We start from the raw sequence: 24,504 nt of genomic DNA, 5'->3' as shown, positions 1-24,504 counted from the left end.
TGGCAATGTGCGGATCCGCCAAATGTGGAAAGCACATTGCCGGTGTCTGTGTTTTGCGGATCCGCAAAACACAGACGGACGTCTGAATGGAGCCTTACAGGGGGGTGATCAATGACAGGGGGGGGGGGGGGGTGATCAGGGAGTCTATATGGAGTGATCAGGGGTTAATAAGTGACCAGGGGGAGGGTGGGGGTGTAGTGTAGTGTGGTGCTACTTACAGAGCTGCCCGTGTCCTCTGGTGGTGGATCCAAGCAAAAAGGGACTACCAGAGGACCAGGTATATCAGAAGCTGTTAACATAACAGCGTCTAATATACCTTTCTGATGCGATTTTTTAAACATCTACAGCCTGCCAGCGAATGATCAGCGCTGGCAGGCTGTAGTTTAACTTCAGAGCTGCACGCCGCTGCGAAATCTCGGGTCTCACGAGATGACGCCAACAGCCGCCGCCGTCCTGACGCCTATCGGCGTTAGTGTGACGGGAAGTGGTTAAGGGTACTTTCACAGTAGTGTTTCTTTTCCGGCACAGAGTTCAGTCAAAAGGGCTCAAGGCTGGAAAAGAACTGATCAGGTATATCCCCATGCATTCTGAATGGAGAGTAATCCGTTCAGGATGCATAAGGATGCTATGGTTTTATCTCCGGTGAAAAAAAAAAAAAACCGAAGACTTGCCTGAATGCCGGCATTTTCCCCCCATAGGATTGTATTATGCCAGATCCCGCATTCAAAATACCGGAATGCCAGATCTGTCCTTCTGGTCTGCACATGCACAGACCGGTAAAAATGTGAAAAAGATACAAGACGGATCCGTCTGTCCGCATGACAAGCGGAGAGACGGATCTGTTTTTGCAATGCATTTGTGAGACAGATCCAGATCGGCGGATCCGGCAGGCAGTTCCGATGATGGAACTGCCTGCCGGATCACACTGCCGCAAGTGTGAAAGTAGCCCAAGGTCCTACTGAGAACGCTCTCTTTCTCTAGGAGGTATCTATTTGCATATTATTTTCCCATGGAGCATTGCCACTAAGTCTCTATACACTGCTGTTCTCCATAAAGAGAGCCAGTACCATAGGGAGCCCACTTCTAAAACGTGGCACTGGTGAGATTGGTTCTCTCCCTCTGGGGGACACTTCTTTGCATATTATTTTCCCATGGATCATTACCACTAAGCTCCATACACAGCCAGTGCCTCCCCTACTCCTTGCCTTTCATACAAGTTTTGGTCTTTTGGTTTTGCCACTTATCCATAATAACATTAGCTTTACTAGTAAAAGTGAACTAGACAGGTGTCTGTACCAAGAGGGTTTCATCCAACATGAAGCTAAATACTGGCATGTGCCACCACTGTGGAACTACAGCTGCCAGCAGTTCAACCACTGGTCTAGTCATAAACAGCATGTCACTCACTAGTTGATCAGAACAGAATTGTACCGTACCAGGGCTTTAAAGGGCATCTGTCAGCAGATTTGTACCTATGACACTGGCTGACCTGTTACATGTGCACTTAGCAGCTGAAAGCATCTGTGTTGGTCCCATGGTCATATGTGCCCGCATTACTGAGAAAAATGATGTTTTTAATATACGCAAATTAGCCTCTAGGGTCAACGGGGGCGTGACCATTACATCTAGAGTCTCATCACTCTCTCCCCAACTGCTGCGCCCTCTCCACTCTCACTAACCAGGCAGTGTATATGTGATCACACCTGGCCCTGTCAAAGTGCAGAGGACACACCAGTTGCAGAGAGAGCAGTGCCTCTAGGAGTAATGGCAACACCCCCGTTGCTCCTAGAGGCTCATTTGCATACATAAAAGCATTGTTTTTCTCAGCAATGCGGGCACATATGAACATGGGACCAACACAGATGCCTTCAGCTGCCAAGCGCACATGTAACAGGTCAGCCAGTGTCATAGGTAGAAATCTGCTGTCAGATGCACTTTAAGCTCACCATACACATATATAGATCAGCATCCTCTATTATGAAGGGAAACAGAGCTTAAAGGATAACTGTCACACTTAGAGCCCAATTTCAATTTTCATATACAGGTCCTTCTCAAAAAATTAGCATATTGTGATAAAGTTCATTATTTTCTGTAATGTACTGATAAACATTAGACTTTCATATATTTTAGATTCATTACACACCAACTGAAGTAGTTCAAGCCTTTTATTGTTTTAATATTGATGATTTTGGCATACAGCTCATGAAAACCCAAATTTCCTATCTAAAAAAATTAGCATATTTCATCCGTCCAATTTACCAGTGGTTTCGGCACTGTGAGCAGGTGCCAGGTCGTGCTGAAAAATGAAATCTTCATCTCCATAAAGCTTTTCAGCAGATGGAAGCATGAAGTGCTCCAAAATCTCCTGATAGCTAGCTGCATTGACCCTGCCCTTGATAAAACACAGTGGACCAACACCAGCAGCTGACATGGCACCCCAGACCATCACTGACTGTAGGTACTTGACACTGGACTTCAGGCATTTTGGCATTTCCCTCTCCCCAGTCTTCCTCCAGACTCTGGCACCTTGATTTCCGAATGACATGCAACAGTCCAGTGCTGCTTCTCTGTAGCCCAGGTCAGGCGCTTCTGCCGCTGTTTCTGGTTCAAAAGTGGCTTGACCTGGGGAATGCGGCACCTGTAGCCCATTTCCTGCACACGCCTGTACACGGTGGCTCTGGATGTTTCTACTCCAGACTCAGTCCACTGCTTCCGCAGGTCCCCCAAGGTCTGGAATCGGTCCTTCTCCACAATCTTCCTCAGGGTCCGGTCACCTCTTCTCGTTGTGCAGCGTTTTCTGCCACACTTTTTCCTTCCCACAGACTTCCCACTGAGGTGCCTTGATACAGCACTCTGGGAACAGCCTATTCGTTCAGAAATTTCTTTCTGTGTCTTACCCTCTTGCTTGAGAGTGTCAATGATGGCCTTCTGGACAGCAGTCAGGTCGGCAGTCTTACCCATGATTGCGGTTTTGAGTAATGAACCAGGCTGGGAGTTTTTAAAAGCCTCAGGAATCTTTTGCAGGTGTTTAGAGTTAATTAGTTGATTCAGATGATTAGGTTAATAGCTCGTTTAGAGAACCTTTTCATGATATGCTAGTTTTTTGAGATAGGAATTTTGGGTTTTCATGAGCTGTATGCCAAAATCATCAATATTAAAACAATAAAAGGCTTGAACTACTTCAGTTGGTGTGTAATGAATCTAAAATATATGAAAGTCTAATGTTTATCAGTACATTACAGAAAATAATGAACTTTATCACAATATGCTAATTTTTTGAGAAGGACCTGTATGTAGTTACTAATAACATGATATTCCAGAATCAGTTACTATTAGACTGACTTACCCCATATTTAATAAGATTCAGCCCTTAGCAACCAGTCTGCATAAAACTGCAATTTCACTATTCAGTTAAGATGGCCGCCACTGCCCTCACCCTGAGGCTAATCCCGCCTGCCCTCACTAGCCAGTAACAATAGCCCCCCAGAAGTGTCAGTAACCAGAGCCCTCCCCCTAAAGGGTTAATCTCCTGCAGCACAAAGGGGTCCTCTTACCACATGTTGCTTTCATTTATACACTGAGCAGACGGCAGATCTCCCTTCCCTGGTCTGCGCTGCTTCAACTCTGCATTGTCCCAGTCTGCTGAGTGAGGGAGCGTCTGCCAAGTGCAGGGACAGGGAGAAGTGCACACAGCCCAGGCACTGTTATCAGCTGCTGAGGAGGACCTGGCTTTAATCATTTAGTAATCTGACCTTGCACGTGTGCTTCTGCGTCCTCCGTCCTTCAGCACATAGACGGACCATGCCTAGCAACCCTATTTTAAGCACAGGTAAAAGCAGGCAGTACAGGGAACAAAACTGGAATTAAGGGGTATTGAATACACAGTGAAAAGTTGAAATGGGGCCACCCAGGAGATATTAATCACCACAATCCAATACTCCAAAAAATAATATGACAGTTATACTTTAAGGCAATTGTAAATGTACAAGGATTCTGTCATCATTCATGAAATGCCCATCCCAACAAATGAATAATGAAAACAAAAATTCAAAAGCGTCCATATTTGTGTTTATTGGGGATCAGGGACAATATAAATTATTTTATACATATAAGAGACTAATTCTATGTAAAACAAAGAAAAATATATAGAATATTAATCCGGACATAAAAAATACTTGAAGGTGCAATGCTTGTCTGGGTGGTAAGAATAATTCTCCATCTGGATCCTGTACAGCGGTAAAGGTTTATAAAGGAAATAAAGTTAAAATGTCCTACAGACAGTTATGCAGCAATAGTAGCTGAATGCAAACCAATGAATACAAGTTACCTCCAACATTTCCAATGGAACCAAGTACACTGAGTGGAAGTTCAGACTGTTTCTCTTGGTCTACATACAGTATACAGTCAATGTGTCCCACACAATATCAAGCAAAGCATTAAGGCAATATATTTTGTCCGTTTGGACACAAATTCACCTTCACTTCCCACATCTGTTACATCCTATGACGGCACTCCGCTGGCAAGTTTACATTTGTACAACCAGCAGCTGCTTTGGGGCTAGGGAAATCCATACACACAATAAAAAAAGAAATTCACTCAAGTTTAGGTCCCTGTCCCTTCAAAGTGATATAAATAAGTATCAGAAAGTGTAACACAAGAGGCTGGACCCAAACTCACAGAAATGTGTCACTTACAACCAGCTGAACCGTTAAAAACCATCCTTTTCCCATGTGGAATGGGATAAACCACAGGAGACAGGACTGTTTTGTGGACGGAGAAATCATAGGCAAGGTGGACAAGTCCTACTGGTGAAGATGAGCTCTGTCATCCGGCCGTTTGATGTGAATCCGTCTTACTCTTTCGATGCGATCCGGCTCATCATCCCCATCAAGGTGATGAGAGCGCCCGGCTGCCCCTCCCGTGGCCTCCAGGAGAGCATTGTCTGGTCCTCGTCCATCCTGGGCCTCGTACAGTAAAATGTTAAGAGTCTCTTCATAGATTCTTGCCTCTGGAAACTCAACCTAAATGAACAAATACAGCGAGCGTGGTCAGGCCAGTATATACAACGTATTGACATCTACACTGCAGGACAAGAGATCTCAGTATGGTATTTGAAAAGCAGTCTCATGCAAAGTTGTTTGCAAGTCCAAAACTGCAAGACGGGTCAGTAAAATGAAGCCTAATCCAACATAGTGGATACGTTCATTTAAAGAGGACCAGCCGCCTGTCCTGACAGGTGTAGTTTTAGTAAATAATCTTATTCCACCTAGAATAATTCTGTTGCCTTTTTTTTTTTTCTTCAGAATTGTGCCACTCCTATTATTGCGAGTGCCAGACTGTGTAGGGACATATCCCCTTGCCAAGAGCAAGAACACCCAACTGTGAATTTATTAACAATTTTCTAGAAGGAATAAAAGAGGGATGGCACAACAAGCATTATAGCAATATATGCTCCAGGATTACTATTGCATGGGGAATTCAAGCATTCACCAAAACAGACATGTCAGCAGTGGTCACTGGTCCTATAAAAGAAAAGCTGTAAATGTTCCTCAGATGGTGGTTGCACTACTTTTCTACACCACCCTGTGCATTTACTTATTGCCTACAGTCGCTGATGCTTAACAAATCCACCTACCTTAGTTTGCTTCTTCTCTGTGGCATACACAATGGATGTACAACACACCTCTGCAATTTTTCGGCCCTGACCATAGAATGACCAGCAGCAGATTTCATCCCCAATCACGTCTTTGATGAACAAGACCCTTCCATTAAACCTCAATGACAACTTGTCAAACAGCTCAATATTCTTCAGCATGTTGTCATCGGAGTTACTGCAAATAAATGAAGACAAAATTACCAATGCTGCCTCAGGTAAAGAACAGAACAGAGCAAGTCTGGCTCTCTTTAGGGTTCACTTGAATGGGTCCGCAATCTGGCGGTTCCGCCCAAAAAAATAGAACATATCCTATCTTTTTGCAGAACGGAAGTACGGGACGAAACCCCACGGAAGCACTCCGTAGTGCTTCCGTTGGTTCGTTACGCACCATTCTGCATCTCCGGATTCGGACCCATTGAAGTGAATGGGTCCGCATCCGTGATGCTGAATGCCCACAGAACAGCACCCGTGTATTGCGGATCCGCAAACGTGGTTCGCAATACGGCAACGGGGCTCATATGCCCGTGGGAAAGAGGCCTTACTGTGTAGAAGCTTGGGGGGAGGGGGGGTTTCAGCTTAGCCACATTACATTTGCCTAAAGGATCATTCACAAGACGTCCAGCTATTTTGCAGGTGCAAAAAAGATAGAGCGTGTCCAAATCTTGTCCGCAATTGTGGATAAAAATAGGCATTTCTAGCATAGTGCCAGCCATGAGTGGTCCTCAAATTGCAGAACGCAGACCGCAAAACACTACGGTAGTCTGAATGTAGCCTTAATCTGTGGCATTTAAACTGCAAAACCATGGCAAAAAGCAGAGAGTCAGCCTCCGATTTCTGCCACGTATTCCGTGGCAAAAATCAGATTTTTCTGACATTCCTTTACCTGGCTTTTCACAATCATGCAGAGTAAGAGGACTCCACTGAAGTGAATAAATGAGAATGCTCAAATATGGCCACCTCCACTGACCGCTAGAACCAAAGACAACTTGTACTAGAGCTGTTTTCCAGTTCTCTGAATGCAGCCAGCAGTGTAAAGCATGGAGAGTTTCAAAATATATAGGATATGTATATACTGTAATTACATGTATTCTTTTATTTAAAATAAATATATTTATGATTACTAAAATGTCAAAAAAGTTGTGTAGTGTATATTGTATATTAAAAGTTCTACTACAGACTAGAAGACAAAGCGTATCACGGCTAACAGTTTGAAAACATCCACTCTGTACACGGATGGCAGCATGCAGAGACCAAGCTGATGGAGCAACATTAGAAAATCGTGAAACTACTTCATTTGTCAAACTGTGCACATACATGGCGGTACCCTACCTGGTATAAGAATACTTGTTGTTGCTTCTGTTGTAAAGTAACTTGACTGCCGGCTGCAAGAAGGAAAATAATTGTCTCAGTGATATTACCAGCAAAATTCTGCTTAACAATGAAAAGTATCCACCGTGGCCGTATGCTGTAAAGGCCATACACTACTACACGCTAATGTCATTTCTGGCAGGGAACATAGGCTTCAACGTTATGCTGTACACTTTAGCAGACACTCTACATAAGCCAGTAATATAATAAATCCATGTGGGTTTCTGACCTTATTAGACGTAGCTATTAACTTCTGCTCCTCTTTGGACGACGTGATCACTGGGACTTTGCAGAAAGGTTCATATACATCTTTGTTCTGTTGAATGAAATCATATGAAGGGCGTTTATGCCTGTGGGATCACATAACTTTTCTTCCTTGATCAAGTAAGACTCAAATAGCGGTACAATAAGATACTGCCTGTGGAACAGGAAATAAAGCATACTGACATACCTGCCCAACGGTGGCCAAAAAAGAAACGCTTCTGTGCCCAGTCAGGTAAATGGGGCCTATGGATACATTTTATGCATGCAGCAAAAGTAGCCTTAGTCCCATTATGGCCCCAGCCCTTTCATATCACAGAGGGGTTCAGATGGCAGAGATATGGGGAGTTTCCTAAAAGTTACAGCTTCATTTTGCTAGAATAAAAAAATAAATAAATAAAAACTACCAGTGACTCACATTTGCTAATGTAAGTGCACCTAGATTGTGGTGTAAATTGAGCCAAAATGTGGTGCAACATGGCGCATCTAGCTTTAGAGAAATTATCTGTACCTACTCTGACAAGGGGGGGGGGGGGGGGGGAAACATTTTGCGCCACAATTTTGGCGTATAATTCTGTCTCAAACCAATAGCTGGTATAAAGTTAGACAAATATGTCTAGCCCTGCACAGGATTGATCATCCAGCCGCAGCCACTATGATAAATCACGTCAGGGCAGCTCTTGTATTCACTCCCTTAGCAGTGCAGGGGGAGGGGCAGCGATTGTTTTTATTGCATGTAAACAAAGGGCCAGAAAAGAACCAGGGAAATATATATGTTTTTTGCATAAAACTTGCTTAGCTCAGTTATATATCAGATTTTCAGTGCTATATTATTTTTTTTCATAACTCGGACAACCCCTTTAAAGGGAACCTGTCACCGGAATTTTGTGTATAGAGCTGAGGACATGGGTTGCTAGATGGCCGCTAGCACATCCGCAATACCCAGTCCCCATAGCTCTGTGTGCTTTTATTGTGTAAAAAAAAAAAACTATTTGATACATATACAAATTAACCTGAGATGTGTCCTGTACGTGAGAGGAGTCCAGTGTGAAGGAGCCCAGCACCGCATCCTTAGAATCTCCTCCTTGCTCCCTGTCGTCAGAAAGCCAGAGGGCCATAATCTCGTCATAGTGTTCCTTCCCTGTGCTGGCATCAGCCTCAGGGAAGGAACTGCGCATGCGCTAGCTCGCGCATCACGAGATTACGGCGCTATGGCTTTCTGACGTCAGAGAGCAAGGAGGAGATTCTGAGGATGTGGGGCGGTGCTGGGCTCCTTCATGCTGGACTCATCTCAGGAATAGGACATTTATCAGGTTAATTTGCATATGGATCGAATTGTTCCCCCACCCCACAATAAAAGCACATAGAGCTATGGGGACTGGGTATTGCGGATGTGCTAGCGGCCATCTAGCAACCCATGTACTCAGCTCTATACATCAAATCCCGGTGACAGGTTCCCTTAAAGCATCATTTGATAGCTTCTACCAAAGGGTTTGAAAATGCTTACTCATGCTTAGGAGACATTCCCCAAAAATCTCTTTAGGGTCTGAATCATTCATGTGCTTGAGCCCTATGTGCCAGCATTACTAGACAGCACACAACATGACACTTTCCACTAGATCTGACCTGAAGAGATGCTTGACATTCATCTGCCAGCCCTTGCACCAGGTAATACTTTGCTTCTGCCAACAGTTCTTCAATTTCCCTTCGTGTTTCTGGAAGTGGGACAGCTCCATCTCTCAGGTAATTTAATATGGTCCCAAAGTGCTTCCCGCATCGGTCTATTAGAATCCAACCTTAATAGAGCAAAAATGGTGATTAATTAGTAAGTACCGGGGATGTAAATCTCAGTGGAAATTACTAGGAGACAATCATGGCCATATACATGGACATCAAATGGCCCTCATAGTGCCCACCCCATTTAAATACTAGCCCTCTAGTAATAAATATATTTTATATATATATATATATATATATATATATTATATACACACACACACACACACACACACACACACACACACACTGATCCATAAAAAAGAAATATATACTCACCTCATCCGCTTGTGATGGAACACCCGCTCCACACTGGAGGCAGCAGGACCTGTGCTCTCAGCATGATGACATATCATGTAAGGTCAGGTTCTGATGCCTCCAGTGAGGAGCCAGTGTCCCCACCTGTGCAAGTGCATGAGTTTATATTTTTTTATTACACAGTTCCAGTCGGCCGTTAGACAGGTGCACTCCTGTCTAAACGGCTGTTAATAACGACGGCCACATTGATTACAATGGGGTCCATCTTGAATTGGCTCTAGAAATGGCTGTGTGACGCCGTTACTTAGGCTACTTTCACACTTGAGTTCGGCGTTCCGCTTGAAGGCTCTCAGAAGCGGCCCCGAACGCATCCGTACGGCCCCAATGCATTCTAAGTGGATGCGGATCCGCTCAGAATGCCTCAGCCTAGCCGTGCGGAGCCAAACGGATCCGTCCAGACTTACAATGTAAGTCAATGGGGACGGATCCGTTTGAAGATGACACAATATGGGTTCAATTTCAAACGGATCCGTCCCCCATTGACTTTCAATGTAAAGTCTGGACGGATCCGTCTGACTAACTTTCAGACTTAGAATTTTTTATGAAATATAATGCAGACGGATCCGTTCTGAATGGATCCCATCATCTGCATTATAGGAGCGGATCAGTCTGTGCAGACACCAGACGGATCCGCTCCGAACGCAAGTGTGAAAGTAGCCTTAAATGGCCATTTTTCAGCCTAAAGGTCTGTAACATACTAAATGCATACTACTTCCAAGACGTAGAGTAAAGATCTTCATCAGCGTCCAGTCCTTATAATGTAATAGACCTCCTGTCATGGTCCATATAAATGGCACACAACCCTCATGCAAAAATCCCAAGTGTGAACGTGTACATAATCTGCAATCTATTCTATTGTGAATGTGGCGTCCTGGAATAGCTACAGCAATTCTCTGCACAGATTCAAGGAGAGCGTGGACCACTGGGTAGCGTTGTTTCTTATGCGGTGTTGACTGGCTGCGCACTATGGATGGTCAGGGTTTACAAGCAGGAAAAATTCTGACAGTAAAGATTGCCAAACACATCAGAAGTGTATAGGCTGAACCTGCCAATATCGGACAACCCATCTACTGTGTATGGTTGCCTTACGATTCTCCCCTGGTGGCTGATGTAGGGGGAGATGAGGATAGAGCATGTTGGATGTTATCTGCCCGATCCTTTTGTCTGGCAGCGGCTTTCTCCCTTCTCCTAGGGATAATACGCAGGTACTAGGGTACAGCCATGCATTGTGTATATAATGCAAAATTTTTCATAGTAGAACTGGATATGTCAAATCTTCAGTGTTCACAGTAGCAGCAAGGTGGACAAGATTATAAACAAAAAAAGAAAAACCTCATCCACGTGCTGCAGAGATTTTTTCTGCAGTAGAATCTGGACATACCTTGAAATGCAGTGTGGATTTTACATCTGCAGCATGTTAATACCGCTGCAATGCAGAGGGTGAAATCCGTGCCATAGTCCACTGTAGAAACGTAACTAACTGGATCTGCTGTGGATCCACAGGACATTGTATGGCAGATTTTCAGCAAAAAATAAAAAATAAATAAGAAATGAATCACGTAGGGCCGTACTCCTAAACTTACTTTACATTTTATGTGGGTTTCTACCAAGCATTGGCTGATAAGCGTTTACTAGGCATTTCCGACCCATCAGCAGAGGACCTACAGCATGAAGGTTTCACACCTCAACTTATAAAGATACTCAATTATTTTAATACATGTTGCTGCCTTCCATGATATGGAATAAATGAGCTCTTAACGAAGCCCTAGACTCAGGATGATTTGTATTTTCTGGTAAGTCATATGGAAATAGTAAGATTTGCATATAATTACACGTGAGGAATTTAGAGGAGTCTTTAGGGAAAAGGAAGGCGCAAGAGGAAGAGAAATGTCAGAACAATGGTCACACCCAGGACCAAACCATAGTACAGCGACTCCATTAACACCACATGCTCTAGAATGAGGAGAGACTGTAAATGTCTAATTCCTCCAGAGATTACATCCACACTCAGCGGAGCCACTGGGGGTGTCAGGAGGAATAGCCATCAGCCAAACATTCTGCTCTAAAAGGCGTACGACCACCTCTGAACATCAAACAGCGGTCTGAGAAGCACAACTTAAGGGTCCATTCACACGTCCGCAAAATGGGTCCGCATCTGTTCCGCAATTTTGCGGAACGGGTGCAAACCCATTCATTTTCAATAGGGCCACAAAAGATGCGGACAGCACACCGCGTGCTGTCCGCATCCGCACTTCCGTTCCACTGCGCAAAAAAATAGCCATGGACAAGAAAAGGCATTTCTATTATAGTGCCGGCCATGTGCGGTACGCCATAGGCAGAACGCACATGGCCGGCGTCCGTGTTTTGTGAATCCGCAATTTGCAGCCCGCAAAACAGTTGTAGATGTGTAAATGGACCCTAAAGAGATTGTACCACAAAAAAATATTTTACATTTTTCAAACCAGCACCTGAAAATAAATACTTTTGCAATTGCTTATAATTAAAAATCTAGTACAGCCACCGAGTTATTCAATAAAATATATCTGTATAGCGCCACCTGCTGTTTGGTCTATCATATTTCTTGTCCACCTGAGATGGTTGCACGCGCTCAGAATAAATCTTCAACTGTTACAAGCCATACCTTAGTAGCGGAAAATGCAGATTCTAGACCTGTGAACATACTATGACAGTTTTTTTCACAAAAATGTGTTATTTTTTTCTGATTTTACACTGTACTCGACAATTTTGAACAGTACTTGGGAAAGTGACATGCTTACTTAGGCATGTACACCTATACCACATTTAGGAATTGTAAAAAATAAAATAAAAAAAGTGTTGTATTATTTAGGTTCATTTCTTCTAATTTTGAATAAAAATAAAAATAAAAAAGACAGTACTTTTTAAGAGGGTACAAAATGTAGTGTGAACAGGGCCTCAAAACTTGTTTAAAGAGGACCTTTCATGTTTTTTTTTTTTTATTCTAGATAATTACCCTTCCATTGCGGGGTACCCCCCCCCCCCCCCCCCAATAATGCTGCCATCCTGCCTGTCTTTTCAAATATCTCTCCTACGCCTCGCTGTGCCCCCCTGCAGTTTTCCCGCTCAGTATGTTAATACAGAGCATCGGTACAGGGAGGAGGATACCCCAGGGTTTCTCAATGGGCGCCTCCTTCTCCCTGGCTGTGCCGCGATCCAATCACAGCAGAGAGTGTCACAGCCAGGGAGAAAAAATAAAATAAAAAAAACTCACCTTCTCCCTGGCTGTGACATTCTTCGCTGTGATTGGATCGCAGCACAGCCAGGGAGAAGGAGGCGCCCATTGAGAAACCCTGGCGTCTCCCCCTCCCTGTAAGTGCCGCGGCCTTCTCACTGTTTACCGTAGGCCCAGTGAGGTCACGACTAGTATCAACTGGCCTGGGCGCGGCTAAGCTCCATTCAAGTGAACAGAGCTTGGCCCCGCCCACGCTAGTTGATTCTAGTCGTGACGTCAGTGGGCCGGCGGTAAACAGTGAGAAGGCCGCGGCGCTAATGGAGCACCGCTGCCGCCTTAAACAGCTGATCGGCGGGGGTCCCAGGTGTCGGACCCCCACCGATCAGATGCTGATGATCATCAGTTAAATGAAAGTGCAGAACCCCTTTAAATGGAATGGTGCATTCAGTGCCCTGGGACTGATGAAGACAGTACACCGCTCTTCAGTCAGTCCCATACAAATTGAATGGAGCAGTAATATGCCTATGCAGGACCACTGCCCCATTCATTCTTCTCTTTCTGTGATTGTGCTGTGAGGAGAAATCGGGGCTCAGGAACCCCAGTTCTAGTGATAGTTGGGTCTCCCCCAGCGATCATGCATTTATAATCTCTCCTGTGGATAAAGGTTTCTCATATGACAGTCCCTTCAAGAATAGTTCAAACAGGACAAACCATGCGAATAGAAGGGCTTCTAACCCCACCCCCAATAAAGATTCAGACCATGACAGGATAACCGATACATCAGTGTATACCATGACGGACTATATTAGATAAAAATGACTATTACCCTCACTATCTGTCAGCACTTCCATTCTCCCACTGAACATCGCTTTCAGCATGGTGTCCTGCTTGGTGAGGGTTTGCATGGTGGTGTAATACAGGGCACCCCCTACATTAAGCTTCACATATTTGGAACTGGTGCTGGCACACTTAAAAGAGGTGGTCCGGGTTGTAGCTGCAGGCACCACAGAGCTCACCACGCTCTCTCCTGACATTTCTTCCTGGAATAGAAACAAAAAGGAGAAGTGTGTGAATCAACAGCTACAAGACCATCTGTAATAACAGCTTCGTAACCAGAAGACAAAAAGTGACAGGTAAAGGTCTTCCTTCCTAGCACAGATATAATATACGGCCATTAATAAGAGTTCCTACATGGCAATTCTCAGTGGAGAAAAGGGGGCAAACTATGATGCTGGACTGCCACCAATGTATGGAAGGAAAGGCAGTGGACTAGGATCTGATGGACATTTCCAGATCCATAGAAGCCTGCAGACAGTTAGGCCTCTGCTACGTCAGGTGATCATCGGTTGATCGCTGTAGATCTTGACAATCAGCCGATTTTGCTGCCATGCAGACATTTCGCATGCGACGGCCTCCGCAGAAAACACGTAGTATGAGATGGAGGCCCATGGACAGCTCAAGTCCACCACAGCGGGAACTGCCCTCACAGAGCAGCCCTTACTCATCTATGACATCCATATCTAGTAGGACACATGGACAGAGGTTGTCTTCATGGGATAAGCCCTTTAATGGGCTTTTATGTAAAATATACAGGTGGTCCTAACTGGACAACCTCTGTAACAATGCCAGGACACATGAACTACGAGAACCTAGGAGGACCCTGACCACATACTGTATGGTCACCCATTATTGTATAATGAAGAATTCAGCCATTTTCTAACATATCCTCTGTAGGACAAATCTCTCCGCCCTCCTCTACATGTGTAGGTAAGCTGACAGACTGGATTACATGGTTTTCACTATAGACATTGAATGGTTCCATTAATTGGCAGCAGTGATCTTAAAAATGGTAAAAAAATTAAATAAATACCAACTTCACATCATACAATAATATGTATTCTCATAAACTGGAAAGATATGATGTCAGTAAAGCGGTTTTTCCATCACATACAAAAAGGGCATATCGCTAGGATATGCCCCCATTGTCTGATAGGTGCGGGTCCCACATCTGTGACCTGCACCTACAATGAGATCGGAGAGGGGAAATTAATGGAGGGGGCACTGCGCATCCACAGCAGCCCTCCATTCATTTCAATGGGGCTGTCGAAAATAGCAGAGCGCTGGCTTGGCTATTTCCATCTGTCCCATAGAAATGAATGGAAGCAGGGGCTGAACGTGTGCGCTGCGCTCCCATTCACTTGTATGGGAGCAGCGCTTGGTGGTGGACAGATCCCGGGAAACCCAGGCTCCGCCAGCCACAGGTTTCCCCGCTCCGTTCTCCTTGTAGGTGCGGGTCCCAGAAGTGGAACCCGCACCTATCAGACAATGGGGGCATATCCTATGCCCCCATTGTATGTAATGGGAATACCCCTTTAATGATAGGGGTATATATACACTACTGAAAAAAAAAGAAAAGAAAAAGGGCAGATCAGTCCTAGAACAAGGTAAAATAAAAAGCTTATTTTACAATATGGCAGTGCCGGAGGGGGTTACATGTAGAGATCCAAGATCCTTCCTTTTTGTCTGGCATCACTGTTGTCTTCTGTAGGACAGCACTGTTCTTCATCGTCTCTCTTACTGTTGATTGGGTGACGTTGAAGGGTTCACTATGCCTGCTAAACGAAGGCGTGCATCATTTGTACAGTTAAAGGACTTTGAAAAGGTCTCCAGAGTGGAACTTCCCCAAGCTGGATGGTTCATCTGTCAAATCTCAGAAAGAGATGGAGAAGTCTCCGCAGTGTATCGTTGGTGTCAGTGGTCAGAGGAGGCCACTTACACACATACAGTGGGTTCTGGACGGTCAAGACCAAGATCACCATATAAGAAGCGCTGCTGTATCTCACAGGATAGCCATGGCATCACTGCTTCTGTAGTGACCACCTGGACCAAAAGAAACCGTCTACTCGAAGCACAACTGTATTCACACACTCCACTACCTTATTTGGCACTGATGCTGGCAGACAGACCATTGGAGGTATGACTGGCAACCAATAGTGTTCAGTGATGAAAGCAGATTCAGCCTTGGCATTAATCTTGGCTGCATCATTGTTCGCAGGAGAGCACCTACTGTCATCTTACATAGTGTGCATACACACAGGACCAACAACAGGTGCCATGGTGTGGGCTGCCATTAGCTACCACGGCCTTTCCTATCTAGAGTTAGTGGAGGGAACATTGACCAGCCTTCGGTATCTTCGTGACATCATGAAACCAGTCCTCCTACAGCTTTTTTGACTCAGTTAAATGTAGTATTCTAACAAGATAACGCCCACACACACATGGCCCACGCTACACAAAGTGCTCTTCAGGGTATCCAGCTCCTTCACCAGATCTCTATCCCATGAAGAATGTCTGGGCCTGGATGGGGTGATGGATCCTCTCTGGCTGAACTACGGGTCCAAGATGAAAGAGCTTGTGGTGACATCCCACAGGAGGACATCCAGCATCTGTAGGACCATTGCCATGTCAGAGGGGCAGCCTGTATCACAGCAAGGGGCGATGCCACCCTGTTTTACTGTGACCTGCCTCATAAACCCTGCTGCAGAACCCAAAATAAAGGGAGCACCACCGTGGATGTGTGCTCACTGACCAAGCCCCACTGGCAGTTTATACAATGTCCCTCTCAGCTCAATCTCATTAGGTTTTCTACATGCTCCTTGCTCATTTTCCAGGCCTGTGTATTGCTTTACACTACGTATAAAGTAGCATAAAACGTACCTCACTACTAGCCACATAGACGACGAGCCAACACCCAGACTGTCTTATCGCCACTTACTGTGCAGCTGAACCCACACTATTGTTCTCTGGTATCGGAACATGCCCACCGTGATTTCTGACTAACCCTGGCACATCAGTATGGGCATAGACATGGCAATGCGCAGTCCTGTGCTCCCCCGATAGATGGTGTGCCAGTGTAAGAGGCGCTCGTGTATCGCCCACCACCGGGCACCTCGGGGGTCCGCCACCGCACTATATACAATAACAGACGAAATGCCATACTCACCATCAAACCCGATAGACTCCCCTAAGGCCACAAAACGGGAACCACCCAGCCCCAGCAGACACTTCCGCCTCTCACTGACGCATTTCCCTTCCCTGCGCCTCACAGCTTGAGCCATGTTCACCGTGGAAACCAAAACACGCCCCTCCCCCTCTTTTTATAGTTACACAAAATACCGGGGCAGCTCCGCCCGGTATCTGTGACCCGAGTCTCTTTATCAATATGGGGACCTGTGACAAGCTTCAGTCATGAGGTGGACTAGGAGCCCGGCTGCCCATATCAATGATGGCGGCACAATGCCCCACAAGGGCCTGCCAGCTTTGTACGCACTTCCGCCCTCAGTAAGTGCACAAGCAAAAACACTCCGACTGGAGCGGACTGGTTCCAGACTGCAGCCGGGAGTGGCTCTTATTTTGGGAGCCGAGAAGCTGGTTTGCCCATAAAGGTCAGACCCCCATCCCCCCTTACTTACCGTGTAGGGTACATAGCAGTCTGCAGGCTCCTATATAGCTGTATGTATCCCACTCTGTACATATGTATGCTGTCTATGTGGGGTAATAGAAATGGACTACTACTCCCGGGGGGTGACAGCTTACTGTAGATATCCAGAGGCAGTCTGACCATTCCATTAGCCCCCCCCCCCAAAACATTAGGCAGTAGCAGCCCATCTGGATTCAGCCCCAAGAAGATGGTCAGTAGGTACTAATGTTAGGGTGCCTTCACATGTGGCAGAAATCCTCAGTTTATCCCACAGTATAAACCGCAGTAATGCAGCAGATTATGTCGTGAGTTTTGATGGGGACCCACCATTTAATGGCTCTAACTAGCGAGTAGGCTCCTGCTGCAGCTCTGTGAGGGGTCCACGCGGTAACCGTGCTAAGCATGGACCTGTACATTCTTGTCACGGCCTTGAAAGCCACTTAACAAAAACCCTCGGACGCATGAACTGCGGCGCGGTCTCCTATTAAAAACAATGGGAGAATCTGTGCTAAACCGCACTCCCAAAATCCTCCATGGTAACCTACCCTTACTGTCTACATGCTTACACTGCTCAGTCTCCCTTCAGCAGACTTAAAGGTGTCCTGCCATATATATCCTATCCTGACTATAGGCTATCAATTTCTGATTGGCCGGGGTCCACCGCCTGCCGATCAGCTGTTTGAAGAGGAGGCGGCGCTCCATGCGAGCACTGCTTCTTGTTCATTACACGGGACGTCGTCTTGGAAGTGCAATGTAATACAAGTACCAGATCCACTCACTTAAATGGGGCCCTTACTTGTAATTAGTAGTGTTGGGGTGAACTTGTGTTTTAAGTTCATCGTCTAAAGTTCGGGTTATCGAAGAATCACGTTATGGATTCTAAATTCCGTTATGGTCCGTGGTAGCGGAATCCATAACGAGATTCTTCGATAACCCGAACTTTAGATGCCGAACTTAAAACTCAAGTTCGCTCAACACAAGTAATTCGATTACACCACCGCCGCCTCTCCACAGGAGACGAGGCGTAGCATAAAGACCAGGAAGCAGCGGTCGCATGGAGTATTTTTTATTTTCCCGTCTAAAAAAAAACCAGATCTCTGATGGAAATGGCTCAAATGGATGCTTATTGTGCATGACTGATGCACAGGATCTGTTTTTCTGTTCTGATGGATCAGAATGGAAAAACAACGGTGATGGGAACTCCCCCTGAGAGTGACATTTCTGTGGACCTCTGTACTGTTACATTGCGCTGATCTAATGGGCGCAGAAACTGTATGAGCTCCATCACCATCGAATGATCCATTGTCAGTAGTGATAGAACAAGGTACAGGAGGAGAGTGAGTCCTACCCATAAGAGCCTACAATCTACAGGGAAGTGGAAAGAGACAGAAGTAGTGTTGAGCGAACTTGTGGTTTCAAGTTCGGCGTACAAGGTTTGGGTTATTTAAGAATTCCGTTATAGATTCCACTTCCCGCGGACAATAACTTATGGTCCATGGTAGCGGAATCCATGATGGAATTCTTAGATAACCCGAACCTTGCACGCCGAACTTGAAACCACAAGTTCGCTCAACACTAGACAGAAATTGTAGCCAGTCACAGACCAGCATACACAAGAGACCGATATGAGCAGTTGTGAAATGAATGCATATCCAATGGAGAATGAAATGAGCAAAAAAAAATTGGACAAAATAAACGCATTAATTGCTGCAGCATTTCAGGGTAAGCCCGTTCTCTAATTTGAGGGACTGTGTCAGGAGTTCACGCTTCAGACAATGACAGGTTTTCTTTAATTAGCCCCTGCACATAAAAATATTAATATTGTAAAATGCTTGTATTTATTGAAAATTGGTGTGTCCCAAAATATTTGAACAGTATAGGCAGAGATTCAGTTGGTTTCAGTTGATCTGTGTTCCTGTGATTCTCCCCTGCTGCTGTAATGTAGCATTTATTTATTATATTATTTTCCTCACTTATATAGCGCTTACACATTTCGCTGCGCATTACAGATATTATCATTGCTTGCCATCCCCAACGGAGCTCATGTGTAGAGTTAGATAGAAGCAGGACAGCTATCCTCCTGCTGTTAATAGTCCTACAGATGCTGGTGTAGTCCTATGGGACTACTTCTGACTGATATGGGCTCATACACATTTTCTGCCCACTAACAACGAAGAAACAAGGCTCTGTAAGGGCTGTATTACATGAGTGTGTGCAGTCCGGAAATCATGCTCCGTGTGTGAGCGTGATCCTCTGTTCTGGGCTTGCAGGAGCACACTGCATTAGGCCTCATGCTTACGGCCGTTGTGTGCATTGTGGACCGCAATTTTCAGTCCCCAATCCACGGGTATAGTCCGTGCGGCGGCCGGGACGGATCAAGACCCATTCAACTTGAATGGGTCCATGATCCGTCCACACCGCAAGAACATGTGCCTCTGTCCCGCACCGCAGCTCCGGATTGCGGATCCGTTCAAGTGAATGGGTCCGCATCCGTGATGCGGGGAGCACAGGGCCGGTGCCCGCATATTGCACATATGCCGTGTGCATGAGGCCTTATACTGATTTATAATGCTGTGCGTCTCTGCATGACCTTACTTACTACAGGATCATACAGACATAAAGCTGTCAGTATGATTCCGTTACAGAAAGGTCCTGCAGAGGCACATAGCATTATCAATCATGATAAAGCCCTGCGATTCCTAAGTCCAGAATGCACGATCCCTCTTTTACACGGAGCGTGATTTCTGCGTGTGAAAGAGCCTTAAAAGTCAGATATGAACTTGTTATTTATATCTATGCAGGAGCTGTGCCAAGAAAACCCATCTAACATTCTGCCTTTTTATACCTGTCTGTTATCTGTCCTAGAGCTCGGATGGTGAGCAGTCACCAGCAGACATAATGTTGTACACAAGACAGGAATTCTCCTAGGAAGACAATAAGGTGAGCCTTGTTTTATACTTACTACGACATGGGGTTCACCTTTGCACTCAATAAGACAACCCTTTCATATGGCCGACTTGGGACCCTCTCTTTTAGGCCTCATGCACACGACTGTATGGTTCCTTTCAGACGAGCGAGTTCCATGCATTGGACTTGCAGCGTGAGTATGCAGCAGCTCCCGTCCTGACCTCCCAGCACTGACGGGGTTGCATGACATTATATTGATTTATGATGCTATGTAATCCTTAGGCCCCTTTCACACGTGAGGTTAACGCATTTCACCCGCACTGAATCCGGACCCATTTATTTATATGGGGCTGTGCACATGAGCAATGATTTTCACGCATCACTTGTGTGTTGTGTGAAAATCGCAGCATGCTCCTCTTTGTGCGTTTTCCACGCAACGCAGGCCCCATAGAAGTGAATGGGGCTGCGTGAAAATCGCAAGCATCCGCAAGCAAGTGAGGATGCAGTGCGATTTTCATGTACGGTTGCTAGGAGACGATTGGGTTGGGGACCCGATCATTATTATTTTCCCTTATAACATGGTTATAAGGGAAAATAATAGCATTCTTAATACAGAATGCATAGTACAATAGGGCTGGAGGGGTTAAAAAAAATAAAAAATAATTTAACTCACCTTAATTCACTTGCTGTGAATCTTTGCTGTGCACAGGAAAAGGACCTGTGGTGACGTCACTGCGGTCATCACATGTTCCGTCACATGATCCATCAAAGGTCATGGATCATGTGATGGGTCATGTGATGAGCGCAGTGACGTCATCAAAGGTCCTATTCCTCAAAGAAGAAGACAGAAGTGAAGCCGGGCTGCGCGAAGTGGATTAAGGTGAGTTAAATTATTATTCTAATATTTTTTTTTAACCCCTCCAGCACTATCGTACTATGCACTCTGTATTCAGAATGCTATTATTTTCCCTTATAACCATGTTATAAGGGAAAATAATACAATCTACAGAACACCGATCCCAAGCCCGAACTTCTGTGAAGAAGTTCGGGTTTGGGTACCAAACATGCACGATTTTTCTCACGCGAGTGCAAAACGCATTACAATGTACTGCACAGTACCCGCACATTTTCCCGCAACGCCCGTGTGAAACCAGCCTAACGCTGGGTTCACACCTAGGCGTTTCTCAAACGCGCGTTTCTATGCGCGTTTTTGTCGCGCGTTTCTAGTGAACGCGCGTTTGGGTGATTGACAGCAGTGTTGTCCAAAGAGTCTATGGCCCAAACGCGCGTCAAACGCGCCAAAAAAAGCTCCTGTACTTGTTTGAGCGTCGGGCGTTTTACAGCGCGATCGTACGCGCTGTAAAACGCCCAGGTGTGAACCCTTCCCATAGGGAATCATTGGTTCTTACCTGTTGTGCGTTTTACAGCGCGTAGGAACGCGCTGTAAAACGCTCATGTGTGAACCCAGCGTTAGAGTTCTGGAATGTGTTGGATAACACTGGCAGCATTATCTCAGTGTTATAAAATGCATTCCAGAACTCTAAGGCTACATGCACATAGAGTGGATAAAAATCGGATTTTTGTTATTTAAATCAGATTTTTTTATATACCGGTAAAATGTATTTTGAGGAAAATATATTACCATCCAAAGGTTATTCCATCATGAAATGCAGACTAGTTTTTTTAAATATGTAGAATAAGGCTGTATATGTTTAATAAATTCCATTAATCCATTCACAATGTCATGCTCTTCCAGAGGTTTTTGTAAGATTATTGGGCAGTTTCTCTGCCTACAAGATATTATCACAGATGCTTGGTTTACTTTTGCAGTTCTCAAAACTGAATTTGACTCAGCAGAGATCACATGCCTCTTCTTCACAGAAAAAAATGTCATAACATGAACAGAGTTGAGAAAAAGACCTCAATCCTAACTTCTACAAACCTACGAATGCAGAATCAAACTAATATGAAAAGTTGTTATTCTAAAAATCTAAAAATCTTCATCTACTTGCATCTCCCCCCCCCCCCCCCGATCATTGGTGGCAGCGGAGAGTTCCGATCGGACTCCCAGTTTAATCGCTGGGGCTCTCATCGGTAACCATGGCTGCAGTCCTGGTTGTCATGGTTACTTAGCATTATTAGAAGCATCATACTTACCTGCTGCGCTGTCTGTGACCGGCCGGGAGCTCCTCCTACTGGTAAGTGAAAGATCATTAAGCAATGCGCCGCACAGACCTGTCACTTACCAGTAGAAGTAGCTCCCGGCCGGTCACAGACAGCGCAGCAGGTAAGTATGATGCTTCTAATATTGCTAAGTAACCATGGCAACCAGGACTACAGTAGCATCCTGGTTGCCATGGTTACCGATCGGAGCCCCAGCGATTAAACTGGGACTCCGATCGGGACTCTCTGCTGCCACCAATGATCAGGGGGGGGGGAGGGGAGGCCGCACACTGGCCACCAATGAAATTAATACAGTGAAGGGAGGGGGGGCGGGGCGCACTGGCCACCAATGAAATTAATACAGTAGAGGGGGGCCGCACTGGCCACCAATGAAATTAAAACTGGGGAGGGAGGGGGGTCTGCCCCCTGCTGCCTGGCATTCCCTGTTCTTTTATATGGGGCTATTATACACACAATAAACCCCTCAAGTGCGGCATCTGAGGGGTTAATTGTGCGGATCACAGCCCCCTGTAAGAGATCGGGTGCTGCCAGGCAGCAGGGGGCAGTCATGTACACAGTTCGTAGTATGTTCTAACTTGAAGCGTCCCCATCACCATGGGAACGCCTCTGTGTTAGAATATACTGTCGGATATGAGTTTTCACGATGTAACTCAAATCCGATGGTATATTCTAACATAGAGGCGTTCCCATGGTGATGGGGACGCTTCAAGTTAAAATATACCATCGGATTGGAGAAAACTCCGATCCGATGGTATAATAGGGACTCCTGACTTTACATTGAAAGTTAATGTGGGACGAATCCGTTTGCAATTGCACCATATTGTGTCAACGTTAAATAGATCCGTCCCCATTGACTTGCATTGTAAGTCAGGACGGATCCGTTTGGCTCCGCACGGCCAGGCAGACACCAAAACTACTTTTTCCTTCATGTCCGTGGATCCTCCAAAAATCAAGGAAGACCCACGGAAGGAAAAACTGACACGGATCACGGAAATACGGAACCCGTTTTTGCGGACCGCAAAAAAAAAGGTCATGTGCATGAGGCCTAAGGGTTACATAGTATCATAAATCAATATAATGCTATGCAACCCAGTAAGAACTGGGAGGTCAGGACGGGAGCAGCTTCATGCTCACGCTGCGAGTCTGATGTGTGGAACTTGCTCGTCCGGGGTCCTTCATCGGGCTGTTCTTGGAACTGCCTGCTCCCGGTGACTGCATTTGATTTCAGACCGGCTTCCGGCACAGGCACAGGTAATGGCTTACCTGTGCATCGCCGGACGGGTGAGTCTACCTTACTAAAGATGGCAGCCCGCATGTGTTCGCTGGCGAACACTGCGAACTGACCATCACTGGTCTTCAATGATTGCTATTTAGCCATCACTGAATACTATGGGCAATCAAATGATTGGCAGTTATTGTCACTCAAGGTGACTTATAAAAAGTAAAAAAAAGGGACACTGACAGGCCCAATAAGCATATTTAGGTATATATATGACAGTACAGGTCTTCTTAAGTGTATTAAAATCATCTAAGTATCCCCCCTGTCCACCTTATAAATACAGTAAACTGAATTTTTATAACCTGGTTGAAGCGTCTTCAATCTGCCCAAGGGGCGGCATTTCATCTCCACTTGCGCCCAGCCAGCCTCCCCCAACTGCCATTTTGAAGCGCCGCCCAGCTCATCAATATTCACTTCGCTGGGCGGCTACTACTGTCCCCGACTTCACAAGATCCGGCACATGCCCGATACAATCCTATGGGCATCGGCCTCCGTCTTATCTTCAGCATCGCAGATTGAAGACGAGGTTCAACCAGGTTATAAAACTTCAGTTTACTGTATTTATAAGGTGGACAGGGGGGATACTTAGATGATTTTAATACACTTTAGAAGACCTGTACTGTCATATATATACCTAAATATGCTAATTGGGCCTGTCAGTGTCCCTTTAAAATAAAAAAATAAACATCATGGGCATCGCCGCGTGCGAAAATGCCCATACTATTAAAATGTAACAATATTAATGGCATACGGCAAATGGCGTAGCCGGAAAAAAATAAAAACAGTCAATTTGCCATTTTTTGTCACTTCAACTACCCAATAATTGAAGTGATCAAAAAGTCGTACACACTTAAAATTTGTATCACTGAAAAGAACAGATCTTCCCGCAAAAAAGAGCCCTCACACAGCCTCGTACACATAGCTACAAAAAAGTTATAGGGGTCAGAATATGGTTATGAAAAAACAATTTTCTTTTCCTCAAAGGCTTTATTTTTTTTTTCAGTATTAAAACACAAGAAAAATTATATAAGTGTGGTATCGTTGGAACTGTCATGACCTCCCTA

General features: G+C 45.2%; 2 protein-coding genes across 6 annotated transcripts in view; one reads left to right on the top strand and one right to left on the bottom strand.

The window, feature by feature from the left end:
* Positions 1–4,046: 4,046 nt before the first annotated feature.
* On the bottom strand, positions 4,047–16,747 carry KCTD10 (potassium channel tetramerization domain containing 10). Of its 3 annotated transcripts, XM_044273933.1 has the most exons (8): positions 16,594–16,651; positions 15,058–15,205; positions 13,417–13,630; positions 8,912–9,081; positions 7,254–7,340; positions 6,986–7,038; positions 5,636–5,831; positions 4,047–5,021 (listed from the first exon to the last, which is right to left on the bottom strand). In XM_044273933.1, the coding sequence occupies exons 2-8, from the start codon at positions 15,154–15,156 to the stop codon at positions 4,803–4,805; spliced, it is 1,038 nt and encodes a 345-aa protein (XP_044129868.1). In that variant the 5' UTR covers positions 15,157–15,205; positions 16,594–16,651; the 3' UTR covers positions 4,047–4,802. The 3 variants fall into 3 exon arrangements, with proteins under 3 accessions (XP_044129868.1, XP_044129870.1, XP_044129871.1); XM_044273935.1 differs by lacking the exon at positions 15,058–15,205 and having other exon boundaries at positions 16,594–16,747; XM_044273936.1 differs by lacking the exon at positions 16,594–16,651 and having other exon boundaries at positions 15,084–15,103.
* Positions 16,748–16,943: 196 nt separating this feature from the next.
* Positions 16,944–24,504, top strand: part of UBE3B (ubiquitin protein ligase E3B) — a 53,963-nt gene continuing 46,402 nt past the window's right edge. For all 3 annotated transcript variants that reach the window (XM_044273929.1, XM_044273930.1, XM_044273931.1), the window contains exons 1-2: positions 16,944–17,035; positions 19,936–20,010. The gene's annotated coding sequence lies outside the window, so the exon portion shown is untranslated. The remainder of the gene's footprint in view (positions 17,036–19,935; positions 20,011–24,504) is intronic.

Source organism: Bufo gargarizans, unplaced genomic scaffold, assembly GCF_014858855.1.
Source record: "Bufo gargarizans isolate SCDJY-AF-19 unplaced genomic scaffold, ASM1485885v1 original_scaffold_1345_pilon, whole genome shotgun sequence".
NCBI lineage: Eukaryota > Metazoa > Chordata > Amphibia > Anura > Bufonidae > Bufo > Bufo gargarizans.
This window is presented reverse-complemented; position numbering and strand designations above follow the sequence as displayed.